The following is a 22,828-nucleotide window of genomic DNA, read 5'->3' as shown; positions in this document are numbered from 1 at the left end:
TATACTACTATGCTACTATTCTTAGTTTATGATTGAAAATACAATGTTAAAGAAAAATGAGATCTTTACAAACTACAACTCCATTATATAACTTCTAATTCTTTAAACTTTGCGGGTAAAAGTGAGTCCTGTTTTGTTCCCTTACAGTGGTGTCTTTACTTTGTCAAACTTGACAGATCTATTTTTACATTTTCTAACCTGCAAACCGCATGTTTCAGGAAAGACTGAACATAAACCAGCAGCAGCGCATATTTTGTAAAGGTCTATGTTTTTCTGCAGATTATTTAAAAATATGCATACATTCACAACTGCATTTGCCATAAAAACCCGATGTTTCTTGTTAGTATAAATCTAGGAGGCCTCTTTGCATCTTAAACATCTGCCTGCTGTATGTGAACCAAATGAAGTACACTCAGAACAGAAACAATTCACTGTACCACAGATGCAGTATCCTCTAATGCATTTATATTGATTTACGCGTGGATTTTTCACCTCCCATCACAAGTGGACGGAATCCTCTCTCAATCCAGTCTAATCCCACAGGTTACCAGTTTAGGCGCGCACAAGTTTACCGGAACACGGGTCAGCCCCTGCCAGCTGGATGTCACAGAACCGATCACAGTATCGATCATGCGATGGACAGGTGGGTGATGAGAGCTCTCCCTTCTGTAAGTAAAAGGAAAAAGAGGAAAAAGGGAAAACCACCCAAAGCAGCCTTCTGCTTTAAGATGCCCTCCCCGGACCCGAGAAGTGGCCCAATCGCCCTCCTTTCCTAGTCACCTGATTCATGTACTGCCATTTTACACACAAGTTTGACAAAAAAAAAAAAAAAAAAAAAGAGGGGGGTGGATTGGCCTATCGGCAACCTCGACGGAGGAATACGGCCTTTTGTAAGGAGGATTGGAAAAAAAAAAAAAGAGAGAGAGAGAGAGAGAGAGAGAGTGGGGGCAGAAATCAAAGCGGCTGCGGCTGGATGCGGGCGGCGCAGGGAGCCGTGCGGGAGCAGAGGGGGCTGTGCGCGCAGAGCCAGGGGGACCAGGGGACCAGAGGGCCAGGGGACCAGGGGACCAGGGAGGAGGACAATGCACTCTCACTACGCCTTCGACAAGGAGCCGTAGGGTTTTGACGACCGGTGCCGGTATCTCTTTTTTTTTCTCTCCCTCCCTCCCTCCGTCCCTCTCTCAACCCCCCCCTCCCTCCCCCGGTTTTCGCCTCCGTTACGCGGATTCGTTCGGGGCGCATCCCGCTGTTGACAGCGTCTCCTTTCAGGGACGTGTTCTCCTGCTCGGGAGACGACGTCCACTCCTTCTCCCGCGCCCCCCCCCCCCTTATCTCTCTCTTTTTTTTTTTTTTTTAACACACATCATCGGTGCGGGCTCTTCCTCCCTCCTGCAGCCGGCTCCCCCCTCCGGATGCCACCGCCTGAATACTAACCGGTCCCCCCCCCCCCCCCCCCCCGTGGATGTGAGCGTTTCTTCTCCGCGTTTCTGCCCGACGCATGAATTCCCCCACCGGATCGTGGCCGGTGTACGCTGCTGTCCTCCTCCTCCTCCTCCTCTTCCTCCCCCACCTCCTCCTGCTCAGACGGCCGATCCTCGCAGAGGGCACTCCCCTCCTCCCCGCCGTTAAAGACATTTTGATCGTCCTCTCCGGTCCCCCCCGCCCCGACTCGACCGCCAGCCCGCCCGCCTCCGCCGCACCATGTCGGGACAGTCTTTGACGGACCGGATCGCCGCCGCGCAGCACAGCATGACCGGCTCGGCCGTCAGCAAAGCCGTCTGCAAGGCCACGACGCATGAAGTCAGCGGACCCAAGAAGAAACACCTTGACTGTAGGTTAAGCATCCTCCTCTAGATACCCTGCATGCATGAAGCGACCAGCATCCTTCCTCACAAAGGATAGCACCCCCCCCCCCCTCTTTCCGCCTCCACCTCCTCTTCTAATGTTTGCACCCTGTTAATTAGAATTCATTACATTCCCTTGGATTAAAATGTGATTTACGCAGGAAAGGCTCCAGTGTATGTGGCCAGTCATGCAAGGGGTACATTTTTATTGTACGGCGAGGGGCAGTCAGCCAGATATTATCTATGCATGTCATTCAGGGGAAATAGGCCACTCTGCTGTGGACTAATCACATTGCAACCATCCGCTTTACAGTGTAGGCCTATCCATTATTAACGCCACTATCAGCAGCAGCACTGTATCCTCCGGAGACACTTCACCACGGAATGTTTATTATTCCTGCAGCAATTTTTTTTTCTCTTCTTTACCCCCCCCCCCCCATCACCTCCACACACACACACACACTCACATATACCACTCCTCCTTCATTCCTGCAATTTCACATTCATGTCAAGTTCGCTGTCATGTCCGCTGGTGCATTATTATCATTTATGAATGTGTTACTGCTGTCAGTCCCCCGGGCTGGAGTGTCACTGTGTGTGTGTGTGTGTGTGTGTGCATTGTAACAGTGCTTGTGTTACGGGGAGGCGTTTTGAGAAGGGCAGTGCTGGTGTCAGTGCTGATTCCTTATCTACCCCTGTGCTAATTACCTGTGTATGTGTGTGTGTGTGTGTGTAAACTGCAGCAATTAAAGCGTAGGGAGGGTTAATGGTGGTGGGGATTCGTCACATGCAGATTTTTACTAGTGATTATTAGGTTACTCGGTTTTTCGGACTCTCAATAATGACCCGACATGATCAATAGGCAGCACGGGTAATCGATGCAGCTGCTCGTCACACTCGCAGGCAGTTACTCCATCGCCCAGACAGACAGCTTGATGCGAGAGAGGCAAGAAAAAAAAAAAAAAAGCTAGTGGTCCACTCAGCCGGACAGCTCGGCGGTGACTTAGTTAGCTGAAAGATGACACGGAGGATGCCGTGCTCCCTCTAAGGACGTCAGGTGTCCGAGTGTGTACCTGGATCACCCTAAACTGCCCGAAAGGTTTCAGGAGCAGGTGCGAAAAAAATCTGAATTTAGATCCAATGTGCCATCACACACACACATAAGTACGTACGCACCTCCCGATCTCACAAAGTTGCTCAATATGGGATCGCCGGCTACACTGGGCGGAATTTAAGGGAGGAGTCGGAAATCGGAAAAACTAAGGCCGGGCTTTTATTTGCCTTATCGAGCCAGATCGGCCAATATTGGCTGATCGTATGTGTGTTAGGCCAAAGTAAACTGCTGGTTATTATAAAAAAAATAAATAAAAAAAAAACAGGTGATCCACCTTGAGCAACAGCATGAGTCAGAGTCTGAAGCCGGTGAACGTCACAGGAGCGTTTAGTCTGAAAATAGAAGCAGATAGGGGGAACATTTACATGGCGAAATTTCATCAGTCAAATGGAGCATAAAGAGATTTATATCGCCGAGCTCAAGGACGATGACATTTTTTAAAAGGGGGTGGAGGGACGGGAGTTCTGTGGTCAGGAGGATTTTTTTTATTTCACTTTTTTTTTTTTTAAATAGGCTCCAGTTCTGAAAGGGGAACCGTTCCGTCTAACTCGAGCGGGAATTGAATTTTTGACAGAACCCTTTGTTTTACGGCTAAAACAAGCTGATTGAATGCAGCTCCGCTTTTGGACGAAGCAAGTTTTTTTGCGATGTGTTTTTTTTCGCAGGGAAGCTCTTACTATCGTAGCGTACAAGGGATTGTAGTATTTACTGAAATGGGAGACATCTGCATTTAAAAAGGATGCAGGAAGGAAGACGTGTTTGGATCTAATCCCTGGCTTGAAAGCGACGAGGTAATGACAGTTGGTAATGGACTTAACTGCACGTGTCTGAAGGGTCGTCCCGGGGTCAGAGGTCAGACATGCGGCAGCTTTTCGGATTTAATAGTCCCGCCGGTGAACTTCCTCGGTCAAACGGGGTCGCGAAAAGGCGACGGACTCGGCCGGTGACCTCGGCGCAAGTAAATCCCGCCGCCGTTTCCGCCCTCGGCATAGATCTTAAACGGGTAAATCACAAATCATAAAGGCGAACACATCAGAATGAAATAGCGTCGGAAGGCACCTGTGTCGTGATTCGGGATCAATTTGCCCTCCATGTTCCAGGCTTGATAAATAAACGCAACATTTCAATTACCTTTAAAATATACTCAAGATGTTATTGATCTATCCCTGTCAGGCACAGTGGAAAGAAAGAAAGATTAATTGTCATGCCATTTCTCCATCCGGCCATTAAAAGTGGTCACCATCACCGCATGCCTTATATATTACTTATCTCCCTTTTGATGCCATGACCTTGAGAGAGTGACGTAAAAGAAAAAAAAAAAGCCAATGCAGACTATTTACGATCCATAGCGAACGATGAGCTTGACAGACAGATAATGGGATTTCACGCAGCAACATTCTGCGTGGCTAAGATAGGGGTGAGCAATGATGTGAGAGCAGGTTGGTCACGTATAGAAACATAATCAGCCTATTAATGACCCTCTGACCCCTTAAAGTACGTCAGTTATTTTATTTATTTTTTAAATTTAATTGATTTCATTTTATATTAATTATCTTTTTTTTTTGTTTGTTTTTTATTTCATGCGTATTTATTTATTTTTAATTACATTTTTTCCTTTGTAAGTCTACAGCTGTATCTCATGGGTTCATTCTGCACATTTCCCTGTCCTGTTGCATCTGCTTAAAGGCTCTCTCTCTCTCTCTATATATATATACATTTATATATGTATATATGTGTGTGTGTGTGTGTGTGTATACATATATATATATATATATATATATATATATAGACATTAAAGCTTTATATATAGACTGATAATATTGAGTAATGTGATATGCATTTTACCGCCTATGTCCAAACGATTATTGCTCTTATTTTAGATAGATTTGTTTTGTTTTTTTGTTTGATTTATTTTTATACTTTAAATTCTCAGCTAATGAGTCTTTTTTTTTAATTTTTTTTTTTTTTTTGGGGGGGTGGGAGAATCGCTGGAAAGTCCTGAGATTATAGCGGCAAGAAATCCAAGAGTTTGCGCTAATGATCTCATATTTCACCTTTAACGTCTCACACTTAATGGCATCATATTTTTATACCAGCGTAGTTTGTTGTGCTGTTGTGTCTTAAATCGTAGCCGGAGATTCGTCAATGATATGCATTGTTTCCCTAATGGACTGCGTCTTATCGGTAATCATTAGACAATCACGCAATTATCGCATCCCCCTCCTGGTTGTTATCTACAGTCACATATCAGCCGTCTAGCCCTGGCTTGACGTCTAAGCACAAATCAGAGACACACACACAGACTTACGGGTAATATTTAACCGAAAAAACTTTTACTATCGGGTTGCATTGAATACCGTGTAGATACCGAGAATCACAGAGAGCGTTGAAATACGGGGTGCTGGAAATTCTCCAAAGTTTTCATTTATTTATGTATCTTTGTTGTTATGGTTGGATTGCATCTTGCGGTTTCAAAGCCCTCTTACGCTAGATAGCGTTTACATGATCACACACACACACACACTCACACACCGATGGCGGCAGAGCTGCAAGGTGCTAACAGGACAATCTGTACTGTAATCCGTATGAAATGAAATGGCCTTGTTCCCATTTTTGTCCTCATACAGGTCCTATATACATTACAAAAGGCTATACAGGAAACAAAAAAATGAATAGAATGTAATATTATCTTATAAAGATGCGTAAACACTGGCATCTCCGTGCAAGTCGTGTGGCGACACCAATAATTTGCTATGAAGAGTCATTTTCATATTCTAATCGCCGTTTCTTCAAGTCTGGTTCAAATCTGGCTGCCGGCCTGTTTTTTTTTTTTTTTTTGTCGCTCCGAAAACAATTAGGAAAACCGCACCGACAAAATATCATCTATTTGAAAAGTCTGTTTCTCTACCGAATCTGTATTACCGCCGGTAAAAATACGACATTAGGATTATGCTGAGGTGTCACAAAAGTATGACGACAGAGAGTCAAGTAAGGCGATTGCTCATTTTTTTGTTACAAGTGTTAAATAAAGTGTTATTTTATTTATTACTTTTACTAATGTGTATGTGAGTATCTTGAACGCGAGGTAAATCAGGTTTTGGGTGAACGCGGTCTGGATTTTAGCGAGGTTACTTCATCCGAGCGGCGTGGAGCCCTTCCTTCACACAAAGAGCTGAAAATAATGAGCGGGGAAATCTCATTAACGCGGGGTCTTTTGTTCACGTGATTCACCCCCAGACGAGGGTACGGGTCCCGGGTTAGTTTCCGATCGTTTCAACGTGGCCCCCGCGCCGCCGAGCGTGCGCACGCTTTTGAACGCGGCTCCTCCGGAAACGCACGGCAGTCTGAAGGATGAATCCTCTCGGGGGGATCCTGATTTTTTTTTTTCAAGGCACTGTAAAATCTGAGCCGGGACCCGCGAGGCCCGGCCGCATTGTTAACGCCGCATTTCTACCTCGGCCCGGTGTGTTTGTGCGTTTTCACCTTTTGACAAGAAACATTAATTAGTTTCAATCAATATGATCCAATTAATTACCGAGCCGGGGAGGAAATGCACAAACAAACCATTAACAATGTGTAAAGCATGACTGAACGCCACCATTACCATGTAAGGGGTTTGATGTTAGTGCGCCAAGATTTCATCAGTAGGATGAGGATACAATGGCCTCAGAGCGGGGAGGAAAAGAGAATATTCCAAAGACGTACCTATTTATTCATTCATTCATCCATCGGGTCGTCGTCGTGAGGTGCGCCCGAGCCTATCCCAGCTGTCATTGGGCGAAAGGCGAGGTTCGCCCCGGATTAATCGCCCGTGGATCCCAGGGACGCAAATGGACGCGTACAACTATTCACCCTCTCATTCGCGTCATATAGAAATGTACAACCAGTCACTCTTTCTTTCACACACCTGGGTATTTTAGGGGCATATACAGGGGTCCCCTGAATTTTTTCCTGCGAGGGCTTAATAACTTTTCCCTTCTCTGACGGGGGGCCGGGCAAGTTTATAACAAAAAGTGTGACGATCGCAGAGGTGTCTAAACATAAACTTTTATCGTTTTCCAAAAAGCCACAGATAACCAAAAATCAACCCTTACTGGAATCTTGACAGGAAAAAAAAAATCAGAAAATAAATAATAACATTATTAATGAAATAAATAACACTATTTATGAAATAAATAATAACCAAATAACCCTTTTCAAGTTTTTCACAGAAAAAAAGACTAGATAAGGCACGTACTGCAGAAGGGTGGAACAAAACGTTACGTTCTATGCATGTATAAGTCACGATTACATGGCCAGAATGAAAAAAAATAAATCATAATGCATCTCTGGTATTGTTCAGGGGCCGGGCAAAATGTGGAGGCGGGCCGTATTTGGCCCCCGGGCCGTAGTTTGGGGACCACTGCGCTAGGGATTATGAATAATTTTGGTCTTGATTGTATTTATCTGTGTGTGTTAATGCATATATATATACATATTTATCCAAACGATAAAAGTTAGTGAGTCAACCAGTTGAAAGTCAGGATGCCGTGATCTGCAATCTTTGTTTTGGAAAGGTAGAAAGTCACAGATTAACAGTGTGCGCATAACCCGAGGAGTAGATTTAGATTAGAATAAATAAAAAAATAAAGTGAGATAAAATAAAATAAATCTTGCTGGTTTCTGGTTATTCTTCGTCGGACTTTGCGGCTCAGACGGAAGAATAATTTCAAATGAATGATTTGTTTATAAGACGTAGCGAATAGAGATCTCATCAAGCGTTCAAGGCTTTGCCCGCTAATCTGTTTATCTAAAAATATGTCGGTCGGATGATATTTCGGATGCCAGGCTAATCTTTAAATCATATTTTTTCCCTGCAGATATCTGTGCAGCAGGTAACGGCGGGGAGGGGGATGGGGGTGGGGCAGGCTGGCGCGAATCATATCGTATAATTAGCGCCGTCGCCATCATTATGTGTGCTGCTACAGCTCCCCCTGAAAAAGAAAGAAAAGAAAAAAAAAAATAAGTAGGAACATACCGAAGATGAAGGGGACTGACACAGCAGCTGTGGTGAGACGCCAGTGCTGTGGGTGCTTTTGACATGCATTAAACATTTAACTGTGGCATCAACAGGGACTCTTTGGTATCCTGCGTTTCAGCGGCGCCCAGCAAACATCAGAGAGCTTTCAAATAAACCCAGATAACCTCTGATCCTGTGAAAAAGGGGGGAGGGGGGGGGGAAGAAGGGGGAGGGGGCAGAGAATCTGCTTCGCACTCTGAAAAAAAAAAAATGCTTGAAGTTTTTCTCTCCCAGTAACTCACATATTCTGTCTGGCTTTGAATACGAGCCCCCGTCTCCCCCTCTCTCGCAGTCCCATGCGGTTTCCACTGCGTCGGGAGCTTTTTTTTTTTTTTTTTTTATTAATTCTCCTCTTTTGTGTAGGAGTTTCGTTGATTCGGTCGGGTTATTCTTAACCGCTAAGGTAGCGATTTCACCTGGACGTTTTGAAGTCGGAAGTGATTCGCTGTTCTTAATGCCGTCTCGCCGAACATCCAGCGTTTTCTTCCAGCGTGTTACATAACACCCCCCCCCCCCTTTTTTTTTTTTTTTTTTTTTTTTTGTCGGTCACATCACTGCGAGTGCGATTCGAGCCCAAAAACCCCCCGAATGTGTTTCAAACCATTTGCTCAATCTCTGCTCCCGAGGAGAGGGCCGTCCGAGGCCCTCAAGAGACCCAAACTCGACTTGCTGCTAAATTATGGAGAGGATTTACTCTCCGTTTATGTGAGGAATTCCACTGCCAAAAAAAAAAAAAAAAAAAAAAAAGCTAATTATAAGTCTTGGCTGAATAATTTCACACTAAATACAGGGCATGCATGGATTCTCTTTGGAATATTCATTATGTAACATCCAACAGACAAAACGCAAACGCTTTTACTTTTTGGTTTTATGAGAAATATTCAGAGCGTTGTGTCTACAGTGTGTCCTCACTGTATGTGCAGCTCAGTTTGGAATTGCTTCATTCATTCATTCATTCATTCATTCATTCATTCATTCATTCATTATCTATATTTCTTATCCTGCAGTAAGTGTAGTGTGGATGTTAAGGCCTATCCCAGCTGTCCGGGCTGCCAGTGGATAAGTTGGCCACATGTAGAAAACATACAAGGCTCAAGATTTTTTTAATTGTCATTATGAGGGCATAATGGAATTGCGTTGAGAGCTCCCGGCTCGGCGTATGTATAAAAGAAGCACAAAAGTGAAAATAAGCATGATATGTACATAGGGGTGGACATGCTTTGTACAATAGACACAGTAAATACCAGGGTTTGGCAACCTTTAACAGTCAAAGAGTCATTTGGACCCTTTTCCACACAGTAAAGAAAACACAGTGAGCCGCATAACCTTTTTGAAATTTAAATTGAATTAACTAATTAGCAAAAAAAATTAATCAGCATATACAGTTGTTTGTTTTGCATTTATTCTATGGATAAACATAACATGTTGCATTTTTTTTTAAAGCAATGAACAACTGCAGAGAAAACGAAATGACATTTTTGCATGCGACGAAATATTTTGAACTCGGAAAAAAAGACGTCGGGTTAAAGGTTTTTACGCGAAATCATGTCTGTTTGAATCCTTGTATTTATGAAAAAAAAGCCAAAATTAAATTATCCACTGGCGGCAAACCAAAAATGGCGTGCTCTCTCCATGTGTTGTCATCCTTTTACTGGCGCGTGCAGTCGCTTAAGAGCGACCCAAATATTTGAACACATTTTATTTAGATGTTATAACATCGCCATCATCTTCAAGTTTAAAATGACATCCAAAATGAACGAACTGAAATAAAATACATTTCAATTAAATACACGTGAATTATTTCCAGCTCCAAAGGGCTCAAAGAGCCACATGTGGCTCCAGAAGCACGGGTTGCCGACCCCTGGTATATACAATATTCATAATATGCACAATTAGACATATTATATGCACATTGGAGTACAATAGAAGTAGGTGGTAGAAGCAGGTGGTAGTTTAATGCAACCATTCACCCTCTCACTCACAGAGACGTACATTCACTCTTTCATTCACACATCCATTCATATTGTCAATGAGTCATTTTATAGATATAAAACCCTTCATTCACACATTCAGACGTAAACATATAATTTGCTCTCTCATTCACGTGTCATATGAAGACACAAATATTCACATGTCTGGAACATTTGAAGGTTTCCAGTGCATGTTTTTGCACTGTAGGAGCAAATTCCGCAAATTCAAGCCAGTCCATTTTGCTGTAACCACCTCCTTTGCCTCGTCTATTCCTTATTTTTCATTTTTAGGGACATTGTAACATTTCTTTGTCTTCGCTGCTCTCGGTATCTTTTTCAGTTTTCATTCAACACACGAACAAACACACAGCAAAACATTGGCGTTTCAGTTTTAGCACATTTGCTTGTGTTTGATCATCCTGGAATATAATAATAAGATTCTTCTCCTCCTCAGTTTTTTTTTTTGACATTTTGGTGAGGATGTTAGCTCCCGGCAGAATTTCAGACAAAAATAGAAGAAATAGATTTTGTCATGCTATAGCCCCGTCTGATGCATTTGTCAATGCGCTCTCTATCATGAAATAATCATTTGTTCATTGATTTGTGTTCCGACACTGATTTGGTCGAATTAATGCGCCGCTCGATGTCCTTGCATACTGTGGCTCATTCCATCGACTCCATGTGACTGAACTCCCCCCGATTATAAATCACGGTTTTTGCACGCGGCCGCTCGCTTCAAGTTAAAGCAGCGAGGGTTCGCCGTGCACGACCTCTAACCGAGCTGGATGTTTTTTTTTTTTTTTTTTTGCGTCATCCAGACCTGATCCATTGCACCAATGAGCTGAACATCAGCATCCCTCACCTGGCGGACACGCTGCTGGAGCGCACGGCCAGCAACAGCTGGATCGTGGTGTTCAAAGCGCTCATCACCACGCATCACCTCATGATGTATGGCAACGAGGTGAGACACACACACACACACACACACACATACGCAAATACAAAGCATTTTCTTATATGAGAGTTTATCGTCTTATTTTTAGCGGTTTTCTTTAAATGGCGTTTAGCCTTTTGATATATGATGAGCACCGATTTCTACGAAAGTACCAAAAAAAAACAGAAAGTGAAAAAGCGTGGGAAAAAAAAAAGCATCACAATTATGAATACACAGTGGGCCTAAATTTAAAACTGGGACAAAGTCATGGGTCAACATTGATATTCATTGAAAAAAATCTTCCTCCAGATATAACAATGAACCTTTTCATCTGGACCCAAACAAGTTTTGCTTAAAAACTAAATATGGAACAATCATAGCTTAATACTGTACAATACATAACTTAATGTTGCACACACGCAAAATCCTGTTTTCTGCCCAAGTAGCAGGGTGCTAGTATTAGCATAAGGTCGCTATGACTACTGTCAATAGAGGAGAGGGCGTTTATGGGTCCTGTTGTGATTTTTGTGCCAAAACACCAGCAGAAAATACTGGGATTTTTAGAATTAGCGATACATGCACTGTAGACTATACCGGTGGGCCAGCTCTAATAGTCATGGTATGGCTTTGCGGGCCAAATATGATTGCAGTGCGGACCAAATTTGGCCCGCGGGCCGGAGTTTGACACCTATGAGCTGTAACATCATGGCTGCTGACTGTTGAAGTGAGTAATATTGATTAGAGGTGCGTGGCAACAAGAATGAAATGAAAGGTGCAGAAGATGGTGGCGACAGGAAGCAGAGTGGGAGGCAGTAGAGACGAAGATGTTGAGGTCGGCTGGGGATAGTGAGATTTTTGTCGTGGACAGAGGAGAGAATTATGGAAGATGTGAAGTTATACCACCCGTACATCTGGAGACTGTAAAGATTTGGGAAAGACTTGTAGAAAACCACCATCTTGCGCCCGCTTACATCTAAAGTCTAGTTTTTGGAGTTTTAAGTCTCAGCCTATTCTATCTTATTCCTATCTACAGGGTAGCTATTTAAAAGTATTTTTTTCCGACCATGCAATGTTTTAATCGGGTATTTGCAGAGCCTCTGCTGTTTCACCCCCTCGCTTTTCCTTCTCCACTTGGTCGTGATACGTCGGCGATTTGACATGGTACGCGTTGGGCTGTTCCATCCGCTTCTCTTTCTGAACAAATACCGTTTGTCGCCGATACTGTTTTGTTAGAGTTCATCTATTGGTTGTTAATGAGTTACGTCACCGTAAAGACTTGTGATAATCGAACGTGTTTGATATTGTTGCAAGCTCCAAGTCTTGGAAAAGACCGATCTAAGACCGCTCAGATTACCACCTCACACTTAACGATTGAGATGACGGGAGCGCAGTGTCACTGCAGTAAGACTCCGGTAAGCCTAAGATTTCCTTCCAATTTTCAATTTTAATTGTGCGATTGTGAAAATCGTGAGATGTAAGCCCGGCATTAGTCGGTGTGAGAGAAGAGAATGCAGAGGAGGCGGATGATTCCCCGAAGGGAGCGGCTCATAGGGAAAGAAGAAGAAGATCCGGTTTACGATGGCACCTGTCAGTTCGGGGGACGGGGGGGTCGTATCACGCAGCAAATGCATATTTTATCTTCAGCGGCGGTGCGCTGGAGGCCGGAAAAGAAACAGGCAAGCGTAAGGATGTGATCGACTTTGACGAGGGCTCTGAAACGCGATGGCTCGGAGAAGTAGGTCAGGGCATCTCCTTAAACTCCGGCTCTTGCTGAGTGTTTCATGTCTGGAAGGAGGGGTTGGAGGGGGGTCGGCGCCTGGTCCGGTCAGGGATAGAAGGATCACGGGTCGGGCTAAGGATCACTGATGCGCCAGGGCGACGGAGGTCTGGCTCGAGCCGATGACGGTGCGGCGTAGGAAGGCGGCCTGGTGTGATGTTTTCAACGTACGGTTCGGTTTGTTTCCCTGAAAAACGTCAACAACGTTGTGTCTGTGTGTGTCCTTCACCCGGAAAAAGTAATGCCACAAAGACAGACTGAACAAACCCGCTCCGTCAGGAAAACGCGTTTTCCCCGAAGGCAGCGGCGGCCTCTTTCAGCAGTATAACAGTCGGAGGAATATACCATGGAGGTGATGATTCGGCCTCCGGATTCCCAAATATCTCGGTCCAATTTAGCATCTGCGTGACGTGCCAGACAAACGATGCCCCCGGCCCCAAAACTTTCAGGAATCCACGGACCCTCCGGTTGTTGCCGCAGTCCTGGATAAATATTGGCGGCAAAACCAGGACCTACTCGGTACCGAGCGAGCGTTCACCGCATTTTGGTTGGTCGGTGTATTTAAAACGCGGCCTGTTTAAATTCAGAAACACACCAGTTACATTTCATCGATTCATTACCCGAGCAGGCGTACGAGGAGGTTGAATTCCTTTTAAATTTATTCGGAAACCGTTGGAAGCACTGCATCTGACCTCCTTTCGGTATACAGCGATCCCTCGCTGCAACGCGGTTTACTTTTCACGGTTTCGCTACTTCACGGATTTGCATCGTGCATTGTGTTCTGCATTCTGATTGGCTAAAAAGTCACTCCGCTTCTTCTCCACCTGTGCGTCAATAACGTTGCAGTTTAATATGTACACGTACGTAAAACAGCTTGCCAAATTTCCATGACGTACTTACAAATCCTCTTGCAATTTCGAGTTTCTCTAAAACCCATAATGTTGACAAAACGCTCTGGACCGACAAAAGCACCTGCAGCAGGGCCCAAAAGGCAGCGGAAGATGCTATCTATCGCAGATAAAGTTAAACTTCTGGACATGCTAAGGGAAGGTAAAAGCTATGCGGCTGTAGGTCGGCATTACGGAATTAATGAATCTTCCGTTCGTTCCATAAAGAAGGAAGAAAAAAAAATGAGGACGAAAGCAGCAATGTATACTAGAGTATTTAATTGTATAATAATTGTAAAAAAAAAAAAAAAAAGGTTTCTACTTCACGGACTTTGCCTATCACGGGTTCTTTTTGGAACGCAACCCCCCGCGAAAAACAAGGGTTTACTGTATAATTGAAATGTAATCTAATCATAGTAATTAAAAAAAAAGAAAAACCTCATTGGCAATATTTAACACTTTTCAAGGCCATGCTCTCGTATTAGTGGGCAGAAAGTGCTCCTGGAGGGTTGGTGTTAACAGCGATCTGCATCACCCAGCTGTAGTTTTCACCAGGAGGGGTCGGGTATATATTTATTATATCCAAGAGGGACGTACCAAAATATGCATTCAGTGCATGACATTGGATGCTCTGCCCCCATCTTTCGTTCTGATGACCTTTGATGCAATTTCTATCCCGCGCTCACCGGTCTCTTTGACGCTGCCTCCCCCCCGGTGTGCAACAGCGACGCAGTCAAGTATTGCGCTGACATTTCAATGGGCGCCGTGACTTATCACCACTTTTCCTCAGATCACTAGAAGTCAAAATGTTTCTCTGACCGGAGGTGGCGGTGACATTGGCTACAGCACACCGTGCACCCTCCCACACACACGCGCACACACACATCTCTGTGAAGCTTTTACACACAAAAACAGTGACAATTTAGTGGGCATCGTCTAATCTTGGCGGTTTAAAGCTCAATGAATAGATATTCTTATTAACTCAAAGTTATTTGTAGATTGCTATTATGAGACGCTCGTTATTTTTATTTTTTCCATCACCAGCATTTTCTCTGCATCCTAAAAGCTCAAGATTCACAACTTAAACAATATTAATGGTGAATTTTACTGCTTCCGCAACTGAGGGTTTATGATCACATCCACCGAAATTTTAAAAGGAGATCCAGGAGATTTCCGTCTCCTGACAGCTGGATTCGCAGAGGATGATACGACTACATCGTTACCGTGATGTATCATCTATAAACTATTAACAGCGCAATAACAGTATAATGAACTGTATAAGTATTATATAAAACAATATATGCACTTCAATCAGTACTCACATATATTTCTGCAAAAAGAGCAATGTCACATTTTCCCTGTTTCAAGGGTAGCGCTCCCAAATATACTTCATCCAGGTGGGTGCTGTATGTAGCGTGTTAAAAATACACGCAACACGTCCAACACGGAATTTAAACAAACAGCTCGGCCCACCGCCGTCAACAATCTATTTCTCCATGAAACGCGTTGACAAGATGGCTTAAAAAAAAAAAAAAAAAAAAAATCAGAAAGGCTTGACGTGTGCATCTCTGTGGCCTGTTTGCGTGGACGTGATGTGATATTGTCAGGGAAGCGCGTCAGATAACCGTTTTCTCTGTTTTCTCTTCCTGTTTCATCAGAGATTGATGCAGTACCTTGCCTCCAGAAACACGCTCTTCAACCTCAACAACTTTCTAGATAAGGCCGCACTACAAGGTGATTTAAAACCATCTGGCTGTCTGTACTCAGCAGAGCTGTTCATCTAACCCAATGACTTTATGTCAGACTCTCCCCTGGCACTGTAACGGTATCAATAAGTCTATTTCCAAAGCCCGTTTTCACAAGAGGCCTCCTCTTTGGTTCGCCGAATGTCGGTAGAAATTAGCGTTAGCAGTTAAACAAATGAATAATAAAAGACACAAAGAATCGATAGATCGCAAAAGTTTGATGTTAAGACGTCCAGAGAAGTCTTCATTTCATATTTAGCCGGCGTTAGCCCCTAGATTTGTGTTGAAAGTAGAACAAATTGAGCGCCCTCCGACTGTAGCGCCCCCCTCTGCTCCCCAGGGTACAGCATGTCGACCTTCATCAGACGCTACAGCCGCTACCTGAACGAAAAAGCCATGTCGTACCGATTAGGAGCGGTGGATTTCACCAAGATGAAGAGAGGGTAAGATACCTTTTAGCTTACTACTTCAAACGATGGCATTATTTATATTCTGGCCAACTGACAGATTTCTCTGCATGCTGCATTTGCACTTAGCTTAGCGCAAGGGTATCAAGGGTAGCCTACAGTGACTTACCTCTGCCAGGAAACCCTCACACTTATATTTTGTCATCTATGCGTTCACCACGTCATAAGAATGAGAATTAAAAATAGCCTTAACTGTTAGAGCGCTTTCAACGCCAGGCGGTTTCAAGGTGCGTCATGCTAGGTAGCATTCGCAGAGTCACCGCTATTAACCGCGCTCGACAAGCTAGCATGAAGTACACACAGAGGTGTTAGCCACGCATTAGCGGTCCATATATGTACTTCCTGTCGAGAGGCCTGTTGTTCAGGTACACGTGCACTCTTGTGTTTGACTAGGGCCGATGGCGTGATGAGAACCATGAACACGGAGAAGTTGATTAAGACCCTTCCCGTCATCCAGAACCAGCTGGACGCACTGCTGGATTTCCAGGTTTTCCAACAAAAAAAAAAAGAAAAAAAAAGAAAAATCACTTCAACATATTTGTCTCGGAGCAACCGCCGATCTCCGCTGTCTTTTCTCTTCGCCCGGCAGCCAAATTCCAACGAGTTGACCAACGGCGTTATCAACACGGCGTTCATGCTGCTGTTCAAAGACTCCATACGGTTGTTTGCCGCGTACAATGAAGGGGTCATCAACATGCTGGGTAAACCCTCCGCTCCTCATCTTCATCAACGCGCATCTTCCTGTTCTCTCAGAGCTGAATTTGAATTTTTTTTTCAATAATTCGATTTGTGTGGAAGCCCCGAGAGGTAAATTGCCTTTTTATTTTGAAGCTAGATATTTCTAATAGGTTGCTGCAGCAATGCTTTTTTTTTTTTTTTTGGCTATCATAAAAAAACAGATTCACAAGGCACTTTAGATAATTATTTCCTCCCCCTTGTTTTCCTTTTCATCTGTGGAAAATGCCTGAGAGGCAAGTGACGTTTTTTTTTTTTTTTTCTCCCCCGTAAAAGGAGTTATTACATAATAGAACCAAAGTCTTCTTAATTAAAGCGTCGTCACAGAATATTACAGTGTGAACGGTCTCCTCCGGCTGACGCGAATGATCACGTCAACAATGTGCTGGCTTCTTAATAGAAGCGCAGTTGTTTTTTGAAAGCCAAATCTTTGAGATTTTATTCCCACGGCGCCAAAAGCCAACACAGTTTTCTGATGACATCTTCCATGTAGAGAAGATCTGGACGCTTTAAAACCAAAACCCAACATTCCAGCACTTGGCACTAATAGATACATGCTAATAGCCAACGTGATACGATAATAGCTTTGCTATTTATAAAACTAGACGTATATATTTAAAAAGCCCCCAATTGGTTTTGGGAGTGTTCTTTTTTTAAGCCGGCGTGGGATCATCTTGGATGGAAATCGTGACAACGTGAAGTTCCTATGAGGTGAATTATGCAGATATAACTTGCATCCAAATAGTATTGGAGAAAAATATACTGGATCCAAAAAAGGCTCTGAAACCTAGAACATCTCACGGCTTCTGCACGTCTGAGAACAAAACATCCCTGAGTGACCGACGACTACTTTTATTTCAATGGATTTCGTCCGGATGTTTCCCGGCCCGACGTGAAATAATCCCCTTCTCGTCCTCCGGTTACGCAGAGAAATACTTTGACATGAAGAAGAACCAGTGCAAAGAAGCCTTGGAAATCTACAAGACGTTCCTGAACAGGATGACCAAGCTCTCTGAGTTTCTCAAAGTGGCTGAGGTAACGTCCGCTCTTCCCGCTGACGGCCCTCCTCGGAGGGGAAGGGTTAGAACGCCACCGGAGAGGAGGCGGCGGCGTGCATCCGGAGCAAACCTCAACGGCATCAACTCATCTGGCGTCGCACAAACACACGCTCCTCTAAAATTTTTCCAGAAAAACCCGGCCCTTGCGGGAAACGCCGACACAAACCCGTTTAGATTTGCTCCGGGGTCCGCGCCGTCTCCGCCATCTGATCTACCGTCAGGTTTTTCTAACCTCCTTAGCGAGGAACCTAAAACTGACTGTATATCAGCATCCAGGGGTTTTTCTTCTCTTTATTCCCAATATTTTTTTACATTTTTTTTTTTTTTTAAATTTTTTTGCCTCTAGAGTTTCCTCTTTTTCTGTCCTTCTCTCACTCTGGCCTGGGGAGGGGGATACCCCCAGACGGTGACGAACGTCTGAGCCTCGAGTCGAGGGACCCCCCCCCTCGCGCGCTGCCTGTTCACATGCCTGCACTGCATGCTCAAGCAAGCCCTCTTGAAACTGTTTCCTCACATTTTTTTATTTTAATTTAATTTTCTCCCTAATCTTAGAATATGTATTTCTTAAAAAAAAAAAAAAAAAAAAAGACGAAATGGCTGTTTTCAAATTAATAGTCGCAGTCGTCCTCCGTAGGATTCACGAGAAATGTGTTTCTCCTCTCCGTAGCAGTTGCATTAACCCATGCGCCGTCGTCCGAAGGCTTTCTCACTGCTTGGTTTTGTTCCCATTTGGAAGAAGGTTTGGGATGCAGCCAGTCCATCCAAAGAAAAAAAAAAAACAAAAAAAAAAATAAAAAATAAACAGCACACTAACGTTGACTTTAAGGACCCACTCATTTTACCTGTCTAACAAAATGTGTGTTTGTCTGTTTGTGTGTCATCTGTGTGTGTCCCCCCCCTCCCTCCTACTTCTGTTCAAAGTCAACATTAGTTGAGTGTCTTCCTTTTTGGATGTTTCCGACCTCGCGGTCACGTGACCTGTTGTCCGCCCCTCTGCCTGATCAGTCAGTCAGTGTGCTCGGCGTTCATTTTCAGATCTGCGTGTGTGTATTTATGCGTGTGTATGTGTGTGTGTGTGTGCATAAAGTGTATATATAGGTGTTTGTATGTGTGTGCATGTGCCCCCCTCCCCTCCTCCTCTGTTGTCTTTTCCTTTTCAGCCACTGCATGAAGTATTGAATGCTTGGGTTTGATTCTTCTTTCTCCCTCCTCCTCTTCCTCTTTCACACGCCTCTTCCCTTTGTTTTGACTCTGTGGTCTGTTTTTTTTTTTTTTTTTTTTTTTTTTGTTTTACTCCTTGTTTTGTTATTATTACATTTGGTTTCTTTTTATTTTGCCTCCCTCCTCCCTCCCCTTTCCCTCCCCCTCCCTCCTTTTTTGTGACACAGCGAGTTGGGATAGATCAGGGCGACAGCCCCGATCTCACACAGGTCAGTCTACATCTCATCTCAATCAGTCAATCAACCAGTCAGTCAACCAGTATATAAATCCGTCCAGTCAATCCCATAATGCTTCGTTCTAAATGCTCCCGTTCCCTACTCACCCTACAGACCTGCCCACACTGCGGCTGCCCCGTCCTCCTCCTCTCTTCTTCACTCTCCTCAGACTCCTCCGCTTATTCTACTTTTCTCGAGTCTCAAATAAGGAGAAGCCGCTAAAAGTAGGACGCCGTTTAGCCTCTGAGCCTCATTTTGTTTTTACACAAGAAAAATGCAATACATGTATATATCATTTATTTATTTTTTTTATTATTATTATTATTTTTACTGTGCTTTATTCTTAGATTTTGAGGAAAAAAAAAAAATGTTTTCCAACCTGTTTCATATTTTTGCGGGGCTCCGCAAAGTGTTTTTTTTTTTTTTTTTTTTTTTGGTTAAAAGGCTTTTTTGCACACATAAGTCAGAACTGTGAAGTAGTTTTTAAACCCATAAAAGCAGTGTTGAAATATGAAAAAAAAAAGGAAAAAAAAAAAAAAAAAAAGGATCACATCCCTTTGCATTAGCTGTGGGGAGAGCAGCGAATGGTTTTTAATTAAACAGGTCTCTGCAAATCGAACTTGGATAGGTGTACATAATTTCATCAAAAGTACTGCACATCATGCTGTGGAGCCCGATACATGATTCATCCTTTCCGACGAACGCACAATTGGACGTTTATAAATGAAGCGGGTGACGATTTGAAGGGAGTGTTTTAAATTTAGCGCCATGTTTGCAGTGCTTATGGCGACCTTATGTGCCCTTATTCAACGAGACAGCGACCCACGCCTATACTGAGCTGTAGATATGTGTCTGTTTTTACTTTTTTAAACTTTTTAGCATATTCTAGATTTCTCTGAAGAAGGATATCCAGAATTCGCACTTTTTTTAACTCTCTGTCCCCCCACCCCCCTTAAAAATAAGTATACGAGAAATCTTTTCTTTTTGCTTGTCGTGTTTGCACCGCGTTCCTCCGACGCTGAAATGTAACAGTCTGGATCAAAAACCGGGGTATCACATGTGGTTTCAAAAAAAAAACAAAAAAAAAAAACAAAAAAAAAAGAACCCATCCATCGTTTTTTCTTTTCGTTTTGTGTCTTGGTTTTTTTTTTTTTTTTTGGAGCAAAGTGCGCTCGATGTGCATACCTGGTTTTTAACAGATGTTCTCATTTCGAACCGAGTTAACCTCCCTGGTTTCCAGTCGTGCAAAATAAAAATGAAAATAAATCAAGAAAACGCGGCCCTCGGCTTCTTTGACAGCTATCTGTCCAATCCGGAAGCTAAATTCAGTCGTGGCCGCGGGGATCGTACCATAAATTGGAATCCACGGGTTAACTCTCAGTGTTATGGGTTGTGATTTTTTTTTCTTTACATGTATGCGCGCAGGTGTGTGCGTGTGTTTTTTTGTTTTTGTATTTTTTTTAATCGAGAGTGCCTGCTGCTCTGTGCATGCATGGGCTCTTCTGGATGATTACGGAGGAGCGTTGTGTTTCTCCTCTGGAGGCCCACAGCAAATGACGCACCGCTCTTGTCTGCTGTCTGTCTTTGTTGCGGACTCGCTTGCATGACCCGGCTGATCCGTGCATGACGGTCAACCAAACCTGATGAAACCAAATGCTTTATTTAAAAAACAAACAAACGAAAACCGTCGTAGTGAAGATAAGCCGACACGAATCCGAGGGTGATCTTTTTATTTTCGCTGCTGCTTTGTGTGTGTCTGTGAGTGAGGAAACGTGTGAGACGGAAAGAGGAGGTGAGGAGCGCGGAGTGAGAGGAAGCAGTGTGTCCCACTTTATCCACCCGGGCGCCGCTCTAATAGAACTCCTCCGCCTTCCCCTTCCCCTTGCCCCCCCAACCCCACCCCCACCCCTCTCAGGCTCCCAGTTCTCTCCTGGAGGCTCTGGAGCAGCATCTAGCCTCCCTGGAGGGCAGGAAGCTCAAGGACCTCTCCACCGCCAGCAGGTACTCCCCCCAAACCTCCCAAAGGCCCACATTTTTTCGTTCACGTCATCAATATCCAGCCCCGAAATGGGGATTCGGTCAAACACGGGGAATGTTGGCGGCTTCTCTGTACGACAACATGAGCGCTGCTACGAGGATTGATATATTTCTTGAGCCGTCCCGATCGGCCGGGGCGTTCCATTGGCATTTTTCAATCAGAACCCGTGTTTGTTTTGTTTTATCACACGGCCACGCAAGTGTACTACACGTGTACCGGGCTACGTGTCATTCCATCACCGAATAAAACATACACAGGCGGCGATGGAAGAAACGCCCGGATGCGATCGCTCATTAGATTTCCCATGAATAGCCGGGCGAATCGTCATGGCAACCTGTGTTACAGTTGAAATTTATTTTCCTTTTTCTCCACTTGACTCCCAAGTGTTTTCGTTTTAATAGTCGAGTCCAGTCCGTCTCTCTCGGCTGGCTTTTCCGTGTCTCTTTTGTTCTAGTTTTAATAAAGTCAGACTTACAGAACACTTCAAAGTTCTGCTCAGCAAATACGGCAAAGTTAATACAAGAGGGATCCACCGCAGCAACGGTGTAAATCCTGTGTGTGTGTGTGTGTGTGTGTGTGTGTGTGTGTGTGTGTGTCTCACCCCTTAAGATCCAGCACTCTCTCCAGCGCGGTGTCCTCTCTCTCCAGCACCGGGATCTCTCTCAGCCGGATGGACGACAAGACGGACGACAACAGACTGCAGCAGCACAAGGTGATCTCATTTTCTCCATCTCTGGGCTGATGGCTGCAAAAAAAAAAAAAAAAATGTCACAGAAAATGTCAATCAATTTTTTTTTTTTTTCTTTTTCTATGATATTAGATGTAAAGAAGGTGGGAGATGTTAAGTACTTAGGGTCAAGGTTGAGAACAGGTTGGTCCAGGTGGGGAAAAGTGTCAGGAAGGGTGTAGAAGACGGTGGTTGGAGACGCTGGAAAAGACTGGAAGCAGAGATGATGTTGACGATGGACAGGACAAGGGAATGAGTTAATCAGGAGAGACAGCATGTGTTAGATGTTCTGGAGATAAAGTCCGACTGGGATTGTTTGGAAATGGACAGAGGAGGGAGGGTGAAGATCTGGGTGGAAGGATGCTGAGACTGGAGGACTAGAGGAAGACCAGAGGGGAGATTTAAAGGTGGAGGGAAAGAGGACGGGAAGTTGATCGGTGTGAGAGAGGAGGAGGACGAAGAGGAGAGGGTTAGAAGGAGGAAGCTGGTTCACCGTGGCGACAGCTGAAGAAACACAAAGAAACATCAAGGACATTTATGTAAGCAAAATAAATGATGCTATCTGTTCCAGAAAACAAAATACACAACACAACATTAAAAAAGAACTGGTGATCATAAATTTATAGAGAAGGAGAGTCGGGGTTGCAGGCCTGTAGTAACGTTAATCTTCGTAACACAACGGTGGAATAGAACCCGGAAAAAAAAAAAATCCAGAATCCAAATGCGAGCGAAGAGAGTGGGAGTTGGCTGATGTTGACATGGCGACTGGCAGCTATTCTGAGGTTATTATGTTTTTCCGTGGGTGCTGTGATCCTGTGTGTGTGTGTGTGTGTGTGTGTGTGTGTGTGTGTGTGTGTGGCAGAGGATCTCTGGACATAAAAATAAGCTTTGGGTGTATCAGACGATCCCACAAAAGGTGGTGGTTTTGGAGGTCCAGAGACATGTAGATACCTGAGATGACACCTGACAAATGGTATTTAACGACTTTGATTGAATATTGGAAGTAATTTTGCATGAAAGGGTGAAGCCCGTGAGAG

General features: G+C 44.0%; 1 protein-coding gene across 2 annotated transcripts in view; it reads left to right on the top strand.

Moving 5' to 3' along the window:
• The first annotated feature begins 1,339 nt into the window (after positions 1-1,339).
• LOC147216869 (phosphatidylinositol-binding clathrin assembly protein-like) overlaps positions 1,340-22,828 on the top strand; it is a 31,362-nt gene continuing 9,873 nt past the window's right edge. Inside the window, exons 1-10 of one of the 2 annotated variants that reach the window (XM_086177501.1) lie at positions 1,425-1,831; positions 10,806-10,948; positions 15,244-15,319; positions 15,671-15,773; positions 16,191-16,284; positions 16,387-16,498; positions 17,461-17,567; positions 18,979-19,020; positions 20,942-21,027; positions 21,674-21,776. In XM_086177501.1, the coding sequence (XP_086033627.1) occupies positions 1,702-1,831; positions 10,806-10,948; positions 15,244-15,319; positions 15,671-15,773; positions 16,191-16,284; positions 16,387-16,498; positions 17,461-17,567; positions 18,979-19,020; positions 20,942-21,027; positions 21,674-21,776 (996 nt within the window). In that variant the 5' untranslated portion in view covers positions 1,425-1,701. Of the gene's footprint in view, positions 1,832-10,805; positions 10,949-15,243; positions 15,320-15,670; positions 15,774-16,190; positions 16,285-16,386; positions 16,499-17,460; positions 17,568-18,978; positions 19,021-20,941; positions 21,028-21,673; positions 21,777-22,828 lie in introns of both variants that reach the window. The other variant, XM_086177502.1, reaches the window with a different exon arrangement.

This window comes from Fistularia commersonii, chromosome 29 (genome assembly GCF_037954325.1).
Source record: "Fistularia commersonii isolate RoL2024-O1a breed Wild chromosome 29, RoL_Fcom_v1.0, whole genome shotgun sequence".
NCBI classification, from domain to species: domain Eukaryota; kingdom Metazoa; phylum Chordata; class Actinopteri; order Syngnathiformes; family Fistulariidae; genus Fistularia; species Fistularia commersonii.
The sequence above is the reverse complement of the archived record's forward strand: the minus strand, read 5'-3'. Positions and strand labels throughout refer to the sequence as shown.